General features: G+C 43.2%; 1 protein-coding gene across 1 annotated transcript in view; it reads left to right on the top strand.

Moving 5' to 3' along the window:
* The window catches only part of LOC122816815 (zinc finger protein 2 homolog), a 258,703-nt gene that overhangs the window by 77,510 nt on the left and 159,194 nt on the right, over positions 1–21,999 (top strand). The window contains exon 2 of the mRNA XM_044089857.1: positions 2,443–2,569. Within this exon, the coding sequence (XP_043945792.1) occupies positions 2,443–2,569 (127 nt within the window). The remainder of the gene's footprint in view (positions 1–2,442; positions 2,570–21,999) is intronic.

The following is a 21,999-nucleotide window of genomic DNA, read 5'->3' as shown; positions in this document are numbered from 1 at the left end:
TTAGCCGATCTCTGTCAGAAAGTTATGTTCCCACACTGTGGAAAGTATCACATATAATTCCCCTCCACAAAGGCGGACCCTCCACAGAACTAACCAATTACCGACTCATAGCTATTCTCTCTCCACTCTCCAAAATACTAGAGAGATGCATACACTCTCAGTTCTCAGACTACCTCCTTGCTAACAACCTCCTTTCCAGTACTCAGCATGGTTTCCGACCAAACCATAGCACCACCACTGCCTTACTCTCCTTTACTAACACTATCCTTCAGCATAAAAACAATGGCTATCTCTCCTCTGCTACTTTCCTAGACCTATCTAAAGCATTTGACATGGTCCCACACAAACAACTCATCTCTGTCCTCAATAACTTATCCTTCTCTCAATCAGTCACCAACTGGTTTCAGAGTTACCTGTCTGACCACCAGCAATCTGTTGTATGGCAGAATGACATATCTCCCCAACTACCTGTCTCCATAGGGGTTCCCCAAGGATCCATCCTTGGACCCCTACTCTTCTCTGTTTACACCAATAATCTAGCCTCTGCCACCAAACATGGCACACTCATAACATATGCAGATGACTCAACCATCATCTGCTCAGCCCAGTCCCTACCCAAACTGCAAAAAGTCACACAGGAAGCCTTTTCCTCTGTTGAAACTTGGTTATCCAATGCCCAGTTAATACTCAACCCAAACAAAACTAAACTACTCATCTTCCAACCCACCAAACCTACTCAAACAACTCTCACTTTAACATCACAGCAAAAGACAGCACCACTATATACCCAACTAAACACACCAAATTGCTAGGAGTGGAAATAGACAATAAACTAAAATTTGACATTCACATATCCATGACCATAAAAAAAGTCCACAAAAAACTAGGGGTGTTATACAGAAATAAGCAACTTGTCACCAAAGCAGCAAAGATTTCAGTAGCAAATTCCCACCTTATCTCTGCCCTACTTTATGCCTCTGCAATATATACCAACCTAAGGCAATGCGATCTAAACAAGCTTAAAGACCTGCTACAACAAAATCACCAAATTCACCACAGGGGCATCCTACCGTAGTCACCACTGTCTCTCACTTGCTGAACTGGGCTGGCTTGAACTCCCTCACCTCCTTCAGTGGTATCAACTCTCACTCGCCTACAAACTAGTAAACCATCCTCTAAATGTCCCATTCCTCCAGAATCTACTCCAACCCTATCGCACCACCAGACCACTAAGATCCAGCAGCAAAAATCACATGCAGATCATTAAAGCCAATAACTCTGCTGGTGAAGCACTATTCTCTTGCACCATAGCCAAATTATGGAACTCCCTTCTACCCACAATTACCTCCATACCATCATGCACCCACTTCAAAACGTTACTAAAAGTGCACCTAAAAACATGCTGGCTATGCCCTTGCACCTCCCACTGTAATATCACCCACCCCATCCAACTACTACCTTTCTTTCCACTCCACTAACTACCTTGATTATAGCAAGCTCAGATGCTCATAAGCCTAGTACTTATTATACAGGAAGTTCTTATTGTAACATTTGTTAATGTCTGTTATGTACTTCACAGATAAAGATTCTAGTTGTCTGCTGATGTGCTATGTTCTTCATCTGTAAATATGTTCTAAGTAATTGCTATGTTAAATTGTTAATCGCTATGTAATCCAATGTAACTACTGTCTGTTTATTTTAACTGTGGAGCTTTTCTCCCCGGGTCTCTGCTGAAAATGGACCTACGTCCAGTCGGACACTCCCGGTCAACAAATGTAAATAAATAAATAAAATAAATAATAGGCAGTAACAAAGCTGTGTTCTGTACAGCAGGGTGCATTGAGGAGTAAAGTTATCACTGACGGTGGCTGAGCTTTGGTCAGCTAAGCAGGGTGCGTGAGATGGTAGTTATCCTTGTTAATAAAGCTTTGCTTTCTTTTTATACAGCACAATGCAGGTGACAGCACATTTATCACTGACCGTGTTGACTTTTCATTTACTAGGGTATAGAGAATTGTCATTGTATGTGACCGGGCTGCACGTCTTCCATAAGAGAATGTAAAGATGGAGAGATTGATTTGTGACACTGAAATAAGATTTGTAATCAACAGTTACTGGCCTGGACAAGTCACTAAAGCATGCATGGCAATAATTTACATAAACCAGATTCATGTGAATTTTGGTTATTCATTACCAGTAAAAGAGCTTTATTCAGCATTTATATACTGTAATGCAGGAAGCTGACCTGAACTCTGTTTCTGTTTTTTTTAGAATATGGGTTTGTTTTCTCACATCAGGGTGCAGAGGAGAGATTTGTCATTGATAACAAAGGTAGAGAGTTGCACTATAATTAAATAAGCAAATGTTACTGCTGATTTTTTTTTTGTTTTTTTTTTTTTAAGTTTTTTATGAATTAAAGTGAAAAAAATTCTCATATTTCAGGTACCAGAAACCTTTGAAGATGTTGCTGTTGACTTTTCAAGTGAAGAGTGGAAGATGCTGAGCAATGAGGAGAAACAGCTACACCGAGAGATGATGGTGCAGAACTTTGAGCACATGGTGTCTGTAGGTAAGGAGGATGGTACCAGGGTTACATCAGCAGGTGATGCTACCAAATTATGATTATATGATGCCAGTGGATAAGATGGATGGTGCCAGGGGTACATCAGTATGTGATGCTACCGAATTATGATCACATAGTGCTAGCAGGTAAGTAGGGTGGTTCTAGGGTTACATCAAGAGGTGATGGTACCAAGTTATTATGATCATATGGTGTCTGTAAGTAAGGAGGATGATTCAGATCTGTTGTCACATGGTGACTAGGGAAGTAGTGTGATCTGGTATTGCATAAGGAAGTGATGCTGCCAGTTTTGGACTGATATCACTTGGTATCAGAGCAGGTAAAGAGACTAGTCCCAGGTTTACACACGTAAGTAATGGTATGAAACTGTGAACTCATGATTTCAGTACTTCTTGGTGACCAGTGCATTATACAATGATTAGTACCAGGACCGGTATTATGTTGGTATAAGACTCAGAATTCGGCAAAGCAGAAAGTAGCATGACTGTTGGAGACCAAGCGGTGTAACCTGTATCTTTTCAAACCTTCTGTACTTATAATGAAAAGTATACTGTTTAAGCAAAGCTGTTTGTCTGGCTATGGCTGATCAACCAGTAGAGAAAAGTCAAACATTTTTATTTTTATGCTGACTATACATGTTTTGTCATTCTTATCATGTCCTTGACCTTTCTAAATAATGTTTCATCCTTGCACAGCTAAGCATATTGCAAACAAAGAATGCTGCATCAGAGAGAAGAAAAAAAAAGCATGTTTCAGTCTCTTGTTGCAGACTCCAATGTAAATAAAGATACTCTTGACACTATTTTGTATATTTTCCCATGACAGTCTCCCATCTGATATTTTGTAGCATCATGCACACTTTGTTACCATCTCAAGTACTGCAGTACTAATATCTGTCAAGTTTGTCAGTATCGTAAACATATCCCGTATACTGCCCCTGTAAAATTCTTATATACATACTGCTTTCTCAAAACTCCTATCAAAATCAGTTTTGTTTATCATGATCAAATCCATATTCATTAACTAACTTTGTTGTGACCTCCCCCATCCTCCTGTTATCCTGTATACTGATGACATGGTCATTTACTGATCAGGTCACTCTCGTACCAACATTCATTGTCAACTCCAGTCAGACTTGCATGAGCTCCACCAGTGGCTCATAAACCATAAACTACTTTTCAACCCTAAGAAGACCAAAACTATACTTTTTGGAATACCACAAAAAGTTCACCAAGCACCTGACTCTCTAACTGTCTTTGACCTACTCAGCAATGCCACAGAGACACCACCACCTTCAAATATTTAGACCTATGGTTTGATCAGCCAGTAAACTTCCCTATCCACATAGACAAAGTGAGCATCAACGTAAACTTTTCCTCTTCTGGGCCAAAAAGACCTCCCCTTTACTATTCCAATCAACCAGAGCAGCTATTGGCAAAGGAGTTTTCCTTTCTGAACTTGAATATGGGCTAATTCATTACAAACTCGCCTTTCTGTAATCATCACTGTATCGTCCTCGGAAAAGCCAAATGGCTGCCTATAAAACAAAGATCTAATCTAACTTAGGATCCCAGCTGTACAAACTACTCCATCTGCACACATTTACTCCCCTTGCAGCCAGACTTCAAGAAAAGCTTCATCCTAAAACCTGAGACACTACTTGCAAGCTACTCCAACTCTACTTACCCCTAGAACCCAAATTCCACAGCACTGCACATTCTTTCTCCTCTCAGGCACCTAATCTTTGGAAAGCTGTCCCCATCGACATTAAAGAAATCATCACTCATCCCAAATTCAGAATGCAGCTCAAAAGCACCTCTTCTTCCAAACCAAATGCTCCTTCTTCAACAAGGGGCATATTATCTAACTCGTTTCCTTTCCATGTCACTTCTCTCTCAAGATTCACTTTCTTTAGAAACTAAACAAAGTAAAACACACCTTGGAGTGCTAAAGGCAGCTTTTACCAATTTAAACAAAGTAAAGCTATGCCACCATGGTGAAGGTTAAAAGCTAGTTTAATAGACTCCAACAATAAAATCTGGAGAAGGCAACTGCCGAAAGTGCTTATCCAGCTGTGTTTATTTTTACTCTGAAATGTTACAGTTTCTATTCATTTTATTGTATGAGGGGGTAATTCAATAGAGCTTACATGGAGCTAATCTCTGTGTCAGCATAGTGGCGTAGCCCTAACACGAGGTTCGGAGGCTGAGTGATCCAGAAAACAAGGCTGGGGTGTGCACAAGACAACCAGCACTGTTCAGCCAGGGAGGTGATCACATAATGCAAATCAACTCATTTGCTGGTGAAAAACATGCAAATGAGGTGAATTTATGATCCAGGAAGCAGACAGGCATTCGTGTAGGAGCCATGTCTGCAGCAGAAATTTATGTGGTTAGTAACCGTGTACTGGACTGCAAAAATAAAAACAGGGCCATGGCAACTAAAAGTAAAGCATGTATTATGTGCATTAGGCATGCCACTGGCCAGAACTATGAGCTAAGTTTACTGACTAGCAGGTACCTAACCGTGTAAGGGCTGTAATGTGGTAGAGTAGGCAGAAGAGGCAGCTGACATGAAAAGGGGGTGTGTCATGTTTTTTTGTAAGCAGATTGGAGCTCAGTAGCTTCTGTTTGCGCTCAGCTAAGCACAGTTACTGTCTGAGGCTGCTTAGCTGTGCTTAACTGGTTTAAGAAAAGCTAAGCATGCTTGTGTACAGGGGAGGGTCAGATCTGGTTAGAAGTGTTTACATTTTAGCAGTGGGTTTGCACAGCACGGGGCTTAAAAACACAGGAAATAAAAAGAAAAAAATGGAAACACCTTTACAAAAGGCAACTATGAATGACTACTAATCCCTCTGGTACTCACATGGGCCCATTCAAACCCCTCAGTAATGCAGGTGGAATGTATTCATAGTAAGCCAATCACACAGGCTGCATCTGCAGCACACCAATATAAAGTATGCAAACACCTTTCAATCTGATTTTTCCCACATACTCTGCACCATTGGAGTAAACAAATGGAAATTTTAACTGACAAAATTATAGGGGCTGCTGCTGCTGCTTTGCTACATCTCTACATGCTACAGACTGAGGGTAGTGATGAGGATGATGTCAACAAACATCCCAGACTGAGGAGGAGATGAGTGTTCAGACCCAGGGTAACCATTCAGGGGCTACATGAGTCGGAGATAGTAGAGTGCTACAGGGTGGATAGGGACATACTACAGCAACTCTCCAAGCTCTGCTGGCCTCACCTCAGACCCAGAGCCAGAGGGGGAAACCATCTCAGCAGAAACAAAGGTATGTGAAGCCTTAAGAATACTAGCTACATGTGCTTTCCAAAGACCTACTGGGGACATCATGGGGGTCTCACAGGCATCCGCATCCAGGGTACTCCACCAGTTCCTGCATGTCATGCTAAGATATGCCAGTGAGCACATTTATTTCCCCGGCACCCCTGAGGAGAGTACAAGCAAAATGTGTTTCTTTCACCATGTAGCACACTACCCAAAGGTACTGGGTGCCATAGACTGCACTCCTGTCCACATCAAAGCACCACGAGGGTAGAGTCTATGTCAACCACAAGGGGTATCACTCCATCAACTGCCAGGTCATGTGCAATGCCCAGGGCATTATCATCAATGTGTGTGCTGGCAGCCCTGGCAGTTATCACGACTCCCACATCTGGCATGCCTCACAGCTGTACCAGGCATTTGCCACGGGGGACATACCGTACGGTCATCTAGTGGGGGATGCTGGCTATGCACTGGAACCATGGATGATGACACCTATCAGAAATACACACACACACACACACACACACACACACACACACACACACACACACACACTGAAGAATGCACAGCTAGGAACATCGTAGAGCATGTGTTTGGGCTGCTCAACTCATGGTTCTGCTGCATTGACATATCTGTTGGAGCCATGCAGTACTCTCCAGCCCCATGTGCATACATGTTCATAGTATGTGCCATCCTACACAATATGATCCTGCAGAAACAGCTGTGGCAGGAACATCACAGGGAAGGGGCACACAGCCCTCCACCATTGCCAAGGTCCCCACAGGGTCAGGGGGACTCTGAGGAGGAACCTCCTGATCCTGTCCCTGTACTGACATCCTAGGGACCCAGGTGCTAACACCTCTCTCCGATTCACAGACACAGTAAAAAGTATGCCACACACATCACACTACCTCTACCTTACCATGTATAGGCTGTGTTCTGTGTGCATCTGACAGAGTCAGCCCTGAAGCACTATCCTCACAACTGCCGCAGGTACAAGGTAAGTCACTCTTCTTAACAATAAGTGAATGGAGTAGTATGTTATGGTAGCATATCTGTGGTATTGCTGTGTGTATGCAAGAAAATGGGGTGGCCTACCAGGAAAGCAGCAGACAACTGACAGCTATGTGGGACAACAGGAAATGCTTGCCAAATACTGGCTTCCCCAGAATATGCAGTAGTCTCTAGGTGACAAAACGTACTGCAGTATATGTGGGGGACTGACAAACTGGGGGGGATCATAGGTCACATGCATCAATGTTAATGCTGGAGTCCCATATGCACCTATCAGCAAGTCAGCTGTGCAAAGCCATAAAGAAATGTGTGGCAAAGGCCCACAAATAGGGACAATGATGAAATATTCCTCTTACAAACTTACACAGTGATATAACAGCAGGTCTTGCAGTTGCATTAACTCTTTGAAGGGCAAGAAGTCTGAAACTCAAATGTCTGTCATTACTTTCTAACCTTCGGTATTTAGTGATATGCCAGTATTCTCCAAGACAAGTACTATACTATGCTAAATGGAATCAAAATGTAAAGCAAAAATCTGGACTGTCTGTGCAAATGTGTACAGTTGAGAGGTATGCCCACCTCCCTCCAACACACCTGTGTTCCCATAGAAATGCAGTAACATTTATGTTTGTTTGGTAACAGCAGCAGACCACACATTCCCATGGCTGTCCCAGTCAACTTGATAACTTGTTACATGTCCACAATATGCAGGAGTCAATGAGCTATGTGTATGTGTGGTTAATGCTGTCAGGAAGTAGGCAGCACTTACTGTTGCCTGTTGTGACTTAGTGGTCTAAGTGCAGTACTGTAGCTGACAGGGTCCATGTTTCAAGACTTTTGTGCCAAGTATTTTGCATGTCAGGCACAAGGTAAGTCACTCTTCTTAACAACAAATGAATGGAGCAGTATGTTGTGGTAGTATATTTATGGTATCACTGCATGTATGCGAGGGAATGAGGTGGCCTACCGGGATAGCAGCAGACAACTGACAGCTATGTGGGACAGCAGGAAATGTCCACCAAATACTGGCTTACCCAGAATATGCAGTAGTCCCCTAGGTGACAAAACTCACTGCAGTATATGTGGGGGACTAACAAACTGTGGGGTCATAGGTCACATGCATGGATGTCAATGTTGGAGTCCCATACACACCTCTCAGCCTCTCACAGCAAGTCATCTGTACAAAGCCATAAAGAAATGTGTGGCAAAGGCCCACAAATAGAGACAGTTAAGAAATACTGCTCATGCAAACTTAGACAGTGATATTAAAATAAACCTTGCAGTTGCACTAACTCTCTGAAGGGTAAGAAGTGCGAAACTCAAATGTCTGTCATTACTTTCTAACTTCGGTCTTTAATGATATGCCAGTATTTTTCAAGACAACCACAATACTATGATAAATGGACCCAAAATACGAGGCAAACATCTGGACAGTCTGTGGAAATGTGTACAGTTGAGAGGTATGCCCCCCTCCCTCCATCACACACATGTTCCCATAGAAAAGCAGTGACATTTATGTTTGTACGGTAATAGCAGACCACACATTCCCACGGCTGACCCAATCAATTTGATAACTTGTTCCAGGTCCATAATATGCAAGGGTCAATGTGCTATGTATGTGCATGGTTATTACTGTCAAGATGTAGACAGCATTTACTGTTGGCTGTTATGACTTAGTGGTGTAAGTACAGCACTGTGGTTGACAGGGTCCATGGTTCGAGACTGGCCGTGCCAACTATTTTGCATGTCAGCTACACCTACGGTAGGAGTTGTACACACTATCTAGAAGTCAATATTTGTTACTGCAGGAAAGCTGGACAATAGAGGGACATGGGGCCACACATATAGACAGTACACAGCTCGGAGTAACCTACACAGTGCCTAGTAGAACAGCAGGTTGTGACAAGTTGGTATAGTGCCAGGTTATAAATGGCTGCCACCTTACTGTGTCAGTACTGACAACAAGTCACTGGGCACCATCCATACCCCTGGAATGACAGGGGGTCACAGAAGGACCACAAGTATGCCTCCTATATCTGTTCTGCTTGTCATAACATTGCATTTGCCTACCAAACTATTTACAAAACAATAAAGGTTGAGGTGAAAACCTCAATGGCAGACAGTGGATAAGCAGACGTCATACCGATAAGAAAAAGCAAGCTAATACCAAACCAGTCTCCCAACTGTCTATGTTTGGCAGAGCAATATTAACACCCTGTCCCCATGTGTGGGCCTGTGTCTGACTGTCATATATAGGCCTGTCCATGTGTCAGTCTGTGATGGTTTGACAGCTATGGCCAACATGTAGCCTTATAATAACATTGTAACACAAACCGTCTGTGGACCACAGCAGATGTAGGGGTGCAATGATGGACAACCTGCTAAACAGGTACACTCAGACGCCTGAAGTCCATAACCCTGTGGGTGTGATGTTATGACTTCTACCCCACTCACACCAGAAATACAAATACATAACAACAGCAACTGTTGACAATGCCTGTGACTGGACTACAGAAGGACAAAGAGACATATAATGGGAAGGGGAAACACTGACCAGACAAATGGAGAATGTACACACCAGAACAAATTCTGCAGTAACTTAGTTTCTCTGCAATGTATGGAGTCGGTAAACATCACCCACAACTACACAAAACACACCCACATATGTGGAGGTTCTCAACAAAAACAAACCCAAATGGCAAAAACACATGAGAACTTCACAAACCTCCACACCACATATCATGCATAGTCCACACACCAGTGTCTCACAACCACTAAGGCCTAACCATAAACCCAACGTATTACTCATAGGAGACTCCATTGTGAGATACACACATGTGCCTCTCACAAGGATGGATAAGGACAAAGTCACGATTACTTGTTTGTCAGGTGCCACAATCTGCCATATTACACTTGCACTCATGTCTGTCCACAACAGGTACTGTTATGACTCTGTCCTCGTCAATGGACTATAGGAAGAAAGACATGATTGAGCTTGCTGAATATGTGTTCCATGCAAGTATGTCCCTCAGCTTAAACAGTATTCTACCATCACCCAGAATGATGCCTCAATAGAAACAGAAAAAGATTGACATTAAAAATTGGCTTACTTTGTGGTGTCATCCCAGGGGGATCCAGTGCCTGACAGCCTGGGAACATATGATCGACAGACCATGCTGCTTTGCTAGAGATGACCTAAAACTGTCTCACTTGGGCTTCAGGCTTTTGGCAAAGGCCCTTGCCTCCCCCATAGTGCCTTTTTTAGAGTAAGTCATGAGGTCGATACTACCAACATGAAATTCTCAACAAAACAGAAATTATAGGTTATGCCACTAAACGCAAGGAGTCTAAACATGAAACTGCACTCATTGCAAGCATTCTTAACCCTGAAAAATGCTGATGTTTGTGCGGTCACAGAAACCTGGGTCAAAGCTGCGGAGAGCAACCCATCCTTACCTGGTCACTCTTCCTATCACACAGCCAGACCCCAAAATGTGGCCAGCAAAGCCAAAGGAGGTGGAGTATAAATATATATTAAACAGACACACACCTCCAGGCTGGTCAAACAGTCTGACGCACATGAGACACTCCAGGTGCAGTTACCAGTTGACAAGACCCCTATTCAAAATATAGGTAGCTACAGGCCCACATATGTGACTCAGGATGCCCACTCCACCTATCTGGACCTCTACAGATCTATTCAACCCTTTACCCTGATCCTGGCTGACTTTAATTACCCATCCATAGATTGGAAAAACTACTCATGCCAGGACAGAAATGCACAGAGATTCCCCATTGTATCAATGCAAATGCCTTAGGACAGCTACATGATACCCCCAAAAGATGTGATGCATATTTTGGACTTGGTAGTAACAAACATGATTACGCACTGCAGCACCCCCTATGGTATCATCCTCCCTAGAAAGATCTGACAAAAAGAGCAGTCACTTTCGATATCACCATCTCCCCTGAACCCCCTCTAGCTATGGTAAAAGGAGAAATTCTCCAAAGCTGATTACAGCCACCTAAGGGATGGTATAAACAGCTGCACAGCCCCCTTCCCCACTGTAGGAACGGTCACCAACAGCCAAATTTACACCAAAGTACTATACGAGCATATAGATGCATGGAATCAGGAATACCTGACAGGACAACATCATCCTCCGCAAGGAAGAGTAAACCTGTCTGGTGGACATCTGCAATAAAAAAACTATGTAACAAAAGGAAAAAAAATGCTGTCCAGGACCAAGAAGGAGCAGGTGCCCAATTGGAAGCAATCTCTCCTTAGCCTGAACAAGCAAATAAGAGCACCAGTGAAGTCTTTTAAAGGCAACTTGGAGTCCAAATTGCCCACATCTACTAGAGACAATCATAAGGCCTTCTTCACGTGTCCACAGTCTCAAAGGAAGCTCCCCAGATCTGTTCAGAACTGGTGGTCAAGGACACCACATACACAAATGCTGTAGATATAGCCAATCTACTGGCTGACAGATTCAGCAGAAACTTCTCCCCTCTGTCCCCCCCTCCTCAGTAAATCAGGATATCCCCAGTACCTGCCCCCTCCCCTTATCTCTAGGGAAGAGGTCATCACTACCCTCTCAAAGGCAAAAAAGACGGCCTCCATGGGACCGGACAACATCCCAGGCTGCATCCTACATGAACCCAAGCATGAATTTGCAGGACCATGAGGCACCCTAGTCAACCAAAGGCAGAGTACCAGCTTTGTCCCAGCCAAGTGGAAGATAGCCACTGTCATCCCTTTACACAAAGGTGGAGTGTCCACCGATCCAGGAAATTATAGACACAGAAGCCTAACTACCCTGATCTGCAAGGTCATGCAATGGATTATCATGGACCTCAGTAACAGGAACATTGATAAGCTCCAAATACTTGACCACACACAGTTTGACCTTGTCAAGGGGAGGTATGTTTGTTAAATCTGCTACACTTCTTTGAGACAGCCACCAAAGCCATGGATGAGGGAAAGACGGTGCACATTGGCCAACTTGAATTGGCCAAAGCCTTCTACCCTATTCCCCACTTGGCTGTAGTAGATTAACTCTGTCAACTAGGCATCAATCCATATATTACCAGATAGGTAGCAAACTGGCTCACTGATGGAACCCACCTAATCATAATGGGGTAGCCAACTCAGGCAGTATACGCCTAACGAGTGGCATACCCCAGGGATCAGTCTTGGGGCCTCAGTTATATGGGATATACTTCTCTGAGGTGCAGGCCAAAAACAGTGGCCTATGGCTGACCACGTTTGCAGATGACTGCAAGCTGGACACAGTCATCAGTTTCTCAAGTGATGTGCACATCCTCCAAGAGGGTCTCACACAAACAAATGACTGGTGCCAGAAGCATGGCCTCAAACTGAATGCCAGAAAATACGTCATCATCCACTTTGAGGAGAGTGACGTCCCCACATATTATCACATTAACAACAAAGTCCTACGTACACAATCAGTAGTGAGGGATTTGGCCACCCAGGTTGACAGCAGCCTGACTTCTGACTGCCATGATGCTACTGTTGTATGGAAAGCTTTCTATGTGGGCCACCTCATAAGTAAGGGTATGTCATCCAGGGGCAAAGAGAGCATAAGGTCCGTGTATTCTACCCTTATTAGAGCAATTAGTGAGTACAACGCCCCCTTCGGCATGTACCTCACAAAGTACATGCATCAGCTGGAGAGACCACAGACATTCCTCACCTGTAGAATCCAGGGCCCCAAACACCTACCCTATGCAGATAGGCTAAAAGCACTGTCTCTCTGCTCAGTTTTATACAGACTCCTCAGAGTTTACCTCTGTCTGGCATACAAAGCAATCCAGACCCTGCCTTGATGGGACTGCTGCATATCTGGAAGTCAAGCTCCACTCGAGTAACCTTTAGGAGCAGCATCAACCTGGTCTGTGATATCAATAGGACTTGATGGCATCACAGATATGTGTCCCACAGACTCCCCAGTCTGTGGAATGTACTCCTTGTCCACATCAAGCAGACTACCTCGATAGCCCTTTTGAAGTGCACCCTGGATAACTGGATAGGAAACAGAAAATACACTCCTGGGATTCCACTTGTGTCCTTGCTGGACATGGACTTGGGGTGCTGATATGTCTAAATATGGGCTGCACTCTTGTCTGCTATAAGGGCCTCGGGTCCAGTAGCGTAAAACTTCCTATTAACCTATAGACAAATGTCTGTCAGCGGTTCACCACATTACTCTGTACTGCTCTGCCACTGACATACCAGGAAATCACAGTGCTAGGCAGAATATACCACACACATTATGGAGAACTCTGCTCGGTCCAATGCACTGTGTACCCACACCAGGATGTGACTTTCCAGTTAATAAGGATACCACAAAACCAGGAGATCCCCCGCCAGTATGTCACTGAGGTGCTGGACTGTTTACACAGCTTCATCAGCCAATCGGCTGTAGCCATACCTCTCACTGCCCAGATTTTTGGCTCATATTTTTGATCTGTTCCACATAACATTTGTATTTTTTTGGTAAATCACTGGGATGATCTGAGGATTTATGTCAGTAAATAATGACATACATTTCAGTTTATAGGTAGGTAGGTACTAGGCCATTTGCCCGAAGGCATTTATAAGCCTAGCCAGAATGTGTTGGCTTTCGCCGCCTCCTTAGATTAGTTCCCTGTGCCTCTGTCCAGCAGAGCCACTGAAGTGATCCTCAGGGTAAACTTTCTGTTTCCCATACAATCGTCAAGGTTTCTCTTAAAGAGTGTTAGCGAGGAGCTCTGCCTAATGTAGATTGGAATCTTGTTCCAAAGCATGGAAAGTCTCTGGGACAGGAATCTATCCCTCCAGCACGTCCTATTTACTGTTGTGGTAAGGTTTAGATCCCTAGAGCATGTGGCTCGAGAGGATAAGGTTTTCTTTAGGTGGAGCATGTCCGTCAATTCTGGGTTGGACATGGCCTTGCATGTCAGGCAGAGATCACCTCTGAGTAGGCAGTATGCAACCGAGTACAGCTGGAGTTTCTTCAGTCGAGCTGCATAGGGCATCTGATTGAGGCCAGTGATCCTCTTGGTGAGGTACTTCTGTGGTCTTTCCAGCTGTTGCAGGTGTCTTGTAAGGTACATCCCAAATGGGACGTTGTACTCTATGATGGTTCTGACGAGTGATGAGTAGAGGGGCACAATGACCTCTTTTGATCTGGATGCAAACCCTTTTGTGATTAGGTGGGCCAGATAGAAGGATTTTCTAACCACTTTCGCAATGTTGTTATCAAAGGAGAGGTTACTATCTACTTGGGTCCCCAGATCCCTTATTATGTTTTCCATATTTAGGGGACTACCACCTATGTGGTAGTTTGTGAGTACTTTGTTTTTTTCAAAGGGGAAGACTATGCACTTTTTGGCATTCAGCTTGAAGCCATGATTTTGACACCAGGTATCCATCTCAGTGAGACCCTTTTGGAGGATGTCTGTGTCAGCCGGCGAGTCAGTTATAGCCCATAGTTTGCAATCGTCTGTGAACTTGGTCAGCCATAGTCCTCCTGTACTTGCCTGTGCCTCTGAGAAGTACATGCCGAACAGGAGGGGTCCTAGGACTGAGCCCTGGGGAACGCCACTTGTAACTGCTTTAGAGTCAGAACTAGCTCCTGCAACTCTCACCACGTGGGTTCTGTCCATGAGCCAGTTGGCAACCCATCTTGTGACATAGGGGTTTATGTTCAGGCTGGTGAGCTTTCCCATAACACCAGAATGGGGAATGGTGTTGAAGGCCTTTGCGAGGTCTAGGTAGGCCGTGTTTACCGCCTTTCCCTCGTCTATAGCCTTGGTAACTGTCTCAAAGAAGTCCACCAGGTTTAGAAGGCATGATCTGCCCTAAAAGCCAAACTGGGTAGGGTCCAGTGTTTGGAGGTTCCCAATGTCTCTGTTAACGAGTTCCATGATGATGTGCTCCATAGCCTTGCAGATCAAGCTACTCAGGCTTATAAGGCGATAGTTCTCAGGGTCTGTTGTGGCTCTACCTTTGTGGAGCAGAATAACCATTGCTGTGCACCACTCTATGGGTACGTAGCCTGTGGGGAGGCAGAGTTTGAACAGTGTGTTTAGGTGAGGGGTTAGTTCGTCTGTACCGTCTGGTCCCATTGATGCTGTGTTTTTGGCTTTAGAGAGGGCTGTTTTAACCTGAGTGTCTGTGATTTCAGGGGCTCTACATTCTTCTGCTATGGTTATGGGCCCTTTTGGGGGTGAGGGGGGGGGGTGAAGTTTGCACTGAACCAGTCTGCCAGGATGTTGGCAATATCAGTCAGTTCACTGTATTTTGTGCCATTATGCACTAACTCCAAGCAGATCTGAGTATTGCCACTTAGATTCTTGACATAGCTAAAGAATGCCTTGTGGTTGTCTTTGAAGTCTTTGGCAATTTTTCTTTTGAAGCTCGCCTTGGATGATTTCATGAGGGATCGTAGTTTCTTGCTGATACTGATCAGGGATGTCTTCCCTTCTTGGAATTTTACTCTTTTCTGTACTAGTTTCCTCCTATTGTATAGCCTGTTTATGGCAGGATTCCACCAAACTGGTTTCCTTTTCTTGGAGGAGTGAGTCTTGGCTTTGCTTGGGATAGCATGATCCATGCATTCTTATAGGTGCGCATAGAATGCATTAGTAAAGGATTTTGCAGCTTGGACAACGTTATCCTTTAGCATGGGGGCTTTGAAACTTTCCACCTTGGTCTTAAAAGTAACATGAAGTTTGCTTTTGAAAAGTTTTTCACAGTGGTTTCCTTGTCCGGGGGTGGGGGCAGAATATGGCTATCCAAAGTGATTTGTTTATGGTCAGATCTAACCAGTGAGGGTGATGACCAGGTCCAATATGTTGTCACCTCTGGTGGGAGTGCTGACCAGTTGATCCAGGGAGTTTAAGTTTTTAAATTCAAGGAAATGTTGGGCAAGGAAGTTAGTACTTGAGTAGTTCTCCCAGTTAATGTTTGGGTAATTGAAATCACCCAATATTAGGGTGTTTGGTAGGACCTTTATGTTTCCAGAAATGTGGAATGGGGGTCCTGGGACATGGTGGGTGATCTGTAGCAAGCTACAATTTGAATTGCAGTTTTGCCCATTGTTAGTTGCATGTGGATGATCTCTGAAGTATCGCGCTGTGTCACTAACCTGGAATTATATATTGGTCCGGGTTCTGTGGCCGAAATGTATGGTATGAGTTGTAGCCTGGTAGTGCTGTGGTGCTCTCTGGAGCCTTAAACCAGATTTCTGTTATTGCACATATATAGATTTTCCCATAATGAGGAGTGCCTCGAGTGTGTACATTTTGAGGTTTAGACTTCTGGCATTGAGTAGCACTGCTCTCCGTTTTTTACTTGTGCTATTTACGGCGGTGGGTTTGTCTCTTGAGCCTTGCCTAAAACAGGTACTATGGGGGTGGCAAGAGCCTTGGTCAGTATTCAAAAGCCTAAGGGTGACAGGTGCAACCCATCTCTAGTGAAGCAGCGTGGCTTGTCGAGCATGTCATCCCAGGTGGACAGACACTGGATCCCCTTTGAATGACACCAGAAACTTAGTCAATTGTTGAAATTCATAATTTTTTCTTTATACCATGGTATCATTCTTGGTGAGGGCAGGATGCTACTTGGGGTCAGGGTCATACCAGCCTGGGCTACGTGATCAGAGAGCTCTTCCATGTCTCTCTTCATGTAGTCTAGGGAGGTACAGCTCAGGTCATTCACACCAACATGGACAATGACAGAGTCGTATTTGTACTTGTTCTGGAGTGACCTGAGTGCTTGTGTTATGTGGCGGATCCTGGCACCCAACAGGCAGCTAACCTTCTCCTTATTCAGCCTAGTGAGTGGGACGTCAGTGTGCCTGATTATAGAGTCACCTATTACTAGTATGTTGGGTATGTTATTTTGCCTTAAGGGCTGTGATTATGTGGCACACTGGTTTTGTGAAGTATGTGTTCATGGTTTGTGTTGGGTGGAGGTTGCTTGGATATCTGCTTTGGAGGTCTCTGTTGCTTTTGCAGATTTTTATTTTGAGCCTCCGTTTATGTTTTCGTGTATTTATGTGTGTTTTTTGCCGGTGCTGGTTTAATGGGTCTATGTGAGGCTGGTGGTTTGATGCAAGTATTTTCCTTCTCCTCTTTGACTGTCTGATCCAGTCTTGGGTTGAGAGAGCTTAGCTTCCAGTTTGGCTGTATAATTGCATCTCTCGCATGTATTAGTGTTTGGTGGTAGGAGGAGAGGGTTGTCTGTGTGCATGAGGCAGTTGTAACATTGCTTCAAAATGCCCAGATTCACCAGTTGGACTGGAGAGTACACCTGAAACTGCCCTGTGGACATGCCTGGATAGGTACAGTGAATTGTTTTTACTGAATGGCTGGTAAGGTCGAATAGACAGCCTTGTCCTTCTGTACAGTATGGGGGGGGTCTAGTGCTAGGGTTTATAAGTGCTTGCTATGAGTTTTGAGCAAGTGCCAGGCTGAGAAATGAATGGCTTGAGTGCTTAAGTTGAAAGTTTGTCACGTTCCAAGGGAAAAATTGAAGAGGAGACTTTGTGTAGCCAAGAATAGTTAGACCCTAGCTAACCGGCGCTGCCAGGCACGCAAAACCGGGTAAATGTGTTTTTTTATAGCAGGGGAAATGAAAGAGAAATTAGCCCAAAATGGCCAATAAACTACTAATTTCTGGGCTGAAACCTCTCCTCCAGGGGCAGATAGGCTGCTCAAAGCTCCGCTCTCTCCCAGGTGAACAGAGAAACTTCTTTCTATCCAAGTAAGGTATGGGCAAACGCAGAGATTTGTAACACAGCCCTGAATTCAGCACTAACCTGAAAACTGGACTATACTAGCTTAGAAAGGCAGGAAACAAGTATACATATATATATATATATATATATATATATATATATATATATATATATATGTATATATAGATATATATATATATATATATATATATATATATATATATATATATATATATTTTTTTTTTCTTTTTTTTTTTCAGGAAATAAAGCAGATACAATCAAAAAAACACTTTAAATGCACAGAAGAGGATACTTATTGTTATATATCTCAGATCAGAGTTGTAGTCAATGCCCCTAGTAATAAAGTAGGAAGAAACACAAATACAGTAAAAGCAAATGAATAAAGTGCATTTTATTTTTTATATATATATATATATATATATATATATATATAACAATAGAAAACGAACAAACTGATTTAAACAAGTTACCCGATTAACCAGAAAAAAGCTCAAAACTGAGCCCTGTTCCAGCAGTCTTCAAGTCAGACAAGTTCTAATTGCACACTTCCGCTACTAGGGTGCATGGGAACCTTCTCCAAGAAAAGATGGCCTGGATCAGTGCTCAAGTTATACAAAGTTAGATTCAGCAGGCCTGAATCTGGTCTATGCTACAGCAACAAGGCACACCAATTTCAGAAAGAAACAGTTCAAATAAGCAGGCACAATAAGCCTGTGACCAGAAATTCCCAGCTCAGAAGGGCATAATCCAGCCTCTCCTTCCACAAGAGTGCAGACCACAAACCTTCTTAATGTAGAATAACTGGCCTGAAGTCCAAGTGCTTAAACCAGAACTAATGCACTTTTAGAATAGCAGACACTGAGCCTTCAGTCAGCAATTCCCAGCTTAGAAGGATGTAAGCTACCTGTCCTCCCACAACAGTGCAGACCACAAACCTTCTTAATGTAAAACAACTGGTATGAAGCCCAAGAGCTTAAACCAAAAGACTTAGAATAACGGTTACAATTTATTCAGGCTATTACCAAGCAGTAATAAATGCAGCAGAATAAATAAAATTGAGTACTTTTAAGAAGAGGCAAAAGCAAAATAAAGTAGGAGGAAACACAAATACAGTAAAAGTAGAAGAATAAAGTGCAATTTTTTTTGTTAGTAAAGTGCAAGGAGAGAGAAAGGAAGAACCTAAGTGGGTTTGCCTTCTCAAATCTTCTCTCTGTATTAAGTAGAGTGAACACTAGACTCAGAATATGATCTCACTGTACTCGGTTACGTGAGCCAATGAGATGGACTCAGGAGGAGTGTTCAAATACAGACTTACAGGAGGGGTGGGCAATTCCAGAGCCACCAACAGTAACAGCAAAACAAGAACAGGGATGGTGGGTGGGGAATTAACTGCAGACAGACACACAGCACACACTATTCTGTGAAACATACAATTAAGTAACAGAAAAAATGAAATACAGTACTTTTAAAACTGCATGTTTGTAGTTAACTTCAGTTTCTAATGCAGGTGATTATAGCTAACCAAGTCTCTCAGCGGTTGAGCATAAAATTAATTCTCAAACTTTGTGACTACCACATATCAGACCTCATATCCTTTAAAAAATGTATACTAAAACAAGCACTGTTACTCTAGCCACTGTTTAAGTTTATAAGAGCAATATTTAAAATATGTCCCTATGTGTGACCCATTGTTCCCCCATTTTGACAGGCTTTATCCAGATTTCTTGCACTAAGAGGTTGAGAGGTATGGCTGTAGCACACCCTGGACTGGAGTACAGCTATCTCTGGAATGGAGTCCCATTATTACTCTACAAGGTCATATTGGACATGCTCCTACACTTAGAGAATTACAGCCCATGTCTAAACCCACATCAGACTTGCGCATATATGTCTTTGCATACAGAAAGCTATGTACAGCTTAACTGTCTCTCCCCACCCCCATCACACAGGATTACCCTCCGCTATCTGTAGGTGGCCCATACTTGTGATAAAGCTGCATCTGTTGAGCGTGATACACATACATATATATGGGCAACATATACATATATATCAATCATACACAGGCAGAGACAGGGGGAGAGAGAGAGAGAGACAGATAGACGGATAGTGATAGAGAAAGAGAGAGAGAGAGAGAGAGAGACACCCTGAAAGGCATAGAGTGATGTCCTGCTGCAGACAATTGCTGGTCTAGGGCTTGTAGTAAGCACTCATTGGTTCTTTTGAGCTTTTTTTAAGTTGTTTCAGGTTGTACCTTCTGGTATTTAAGCCCTTCCCTTGAGAGGATTTATTTCTATACATACTGAGCTGAGCGGAGGAGGAGCACTGACCACAACTCTGATATAACAAAAAGTATCCTGTTTTTTTTTTGCTTCTGTTCTAACCATTTATAGCACTTTTTATTGTCTGCTGCATACTTTTTACTGTGTTTTATTGCTATGAACTAATCTGCATGGTTGTACTAAAATTGTCTGCATTACAGGGCCTGTTAAATCATGTTTGCTACTGTCACACTGTTTGTAAAGCTTTATTTAGCTAGTTTCACTGTGTGAAAGGTATTAACTGGAAATGTTCTTCATTTGATAAGCATCTGTTTGTTTGTTCTGATTTCCTGCCAAGGGGTGTATCATATAACTGATTTGTTTGCAGTTAAAAGCATTCTCTAGAGTACCCTTGTGCCTTTAGCTGTTTAAAACTTTCATTTAGTGGCTCACTGCTGTTTTTCTGCTGTGATAAACATTTCTGTAGTGTCTTCTGCCAAAATAGTGTAGCTAGTAGCTGTAAAACAGCCCAGTTCAGGTTTGCTGTCTCTGGGGCCTGGTTGTTTTTTTGCAGTGTTTGTTTGTTCTAAGCACATGTTCTAGGCCATCTTGGCTTAGCAGAAGCCTTTCTTCACTTTAGTGAGAGTAATTGTTGTTGATTGTCTATTGGCTAGCAAAGGTTGGCTAGTTTAGGGCTTGGAGTAAGCACTCATTGGTTCTTTTGAGCTTTTTTCAAGTTGTTTCAGGTTGTACCTTCTGGTATGCCCTACCTTTGAGAGGATTTCTGCTATACACCCTGAGATGAGCAGAGGAGGGGCACTGACCACAACTCTGATCTGTGATATATAAGAATATGTATTCTGTTTTGTTTTGTTTTTGCTTATTTTACTAGTTATTGCTTATTCTAGCCATTTATAGCACTTTTTATTGTCTGCTGCATACCTTTTACTGTATTTTATTGCTATTCTTATACTTGGTGGCTTTGCAGTTGCCCACCCCTACTGTAAATTTGATCTGGGACACTTCTCCCAGTCTAGTGTAATTTGCTCATTCCACCTAATACAGAGAGAGAACATTTGAGAAGGTCAGCCCCCTTAGTTTCTTAACCATGAATTATCTTCTGTTCCTCTTTTCTCCCATTCCACTTTACTTAAACAAAAAAAACTTTATTCAGCTGCTTGCTGCTTTTACAGTATTTGTTTTTCTTCCTCCTACTCTGTTACTTCATCTTGTTTTTTCTGCTACTTGTTCTCTAAAGTGTTCAATTGCATCTTCTCTGCTGTATTTATTACTGCTGTTTTTAGCCTATATAAATTTTAGTGTTGTTCTAAGCCTCTTGGTTTTGGTTTTGGCTTACCCTTTAGCTCTCCCTGGCCTCTCTTCCTCAGATTCTGACAGATATGGATGGACAGTTTCCTATGATTTCTCCTGCCAGCCTGGTCAATGTGGGCATACTGAAACAGTGTAGCAACTGCCTCATGTACATGGGCAACCATTTACTACTACCACCTAGGAACACAATTTGTGAGAGATGCAATTACATAAAGAAGCTAGAGTCTATGCTCTCTCCCTCACAGGCCAGTACATCTGGCACTGAGAAGGTTGCCGATAGAATCACTACACCTCAACCACCACCCACAACTACACAACACACACCCACATATGTGGAGGTCCTCAACAAAAACAAACCTAAAACAGGAGACCTCAGAGGCAAAAACACATGAGAACTCTGCACACATACCATGGATAGTCCACACACCAGTGTCTCACAACCACTAAGGCCTAACCATAAACCCAACATATTAGTCTTAGGAGACCCCATTGTGAGACACACAAATGTGCCTCTCACCAGGCTGGATAAGGAGAAAGTCACGGTTATTTGTTTGTCAGGTACCAGAATCGACCGTATCACACACACACTCAAGTCTCTCAACAGCAGGTACTGTTAAGACTCTGTCATAGTCCATGTTGGTGTGAACGACTTGAGGGATACCTCCCCGGCTGTATGAAGACAGACATGATTGACCTCACTGAATATGTGTCCCAGGTAGGTATGTCCCTAGCCGTAAGCAGCCTTCTACC

Source organism: Protopterus annectens, chromosome 12.part0 (assembly GCF_019279795.1).
Source record: "Protopterus annectens isolate FY-2018-M chromosome 12.part0, PAN1.0, whole genome shotgun sequence".
NCBI lineage: Eukaryota > Metazoa > Chordata > Ceratodontiformes > Protopteridae > Protopterus > Protopterus annectens.
Note: the sequence above shows the minus strand (reverse complement) of the source record. Positions and strands in the feature narration are given on the sequence as shown.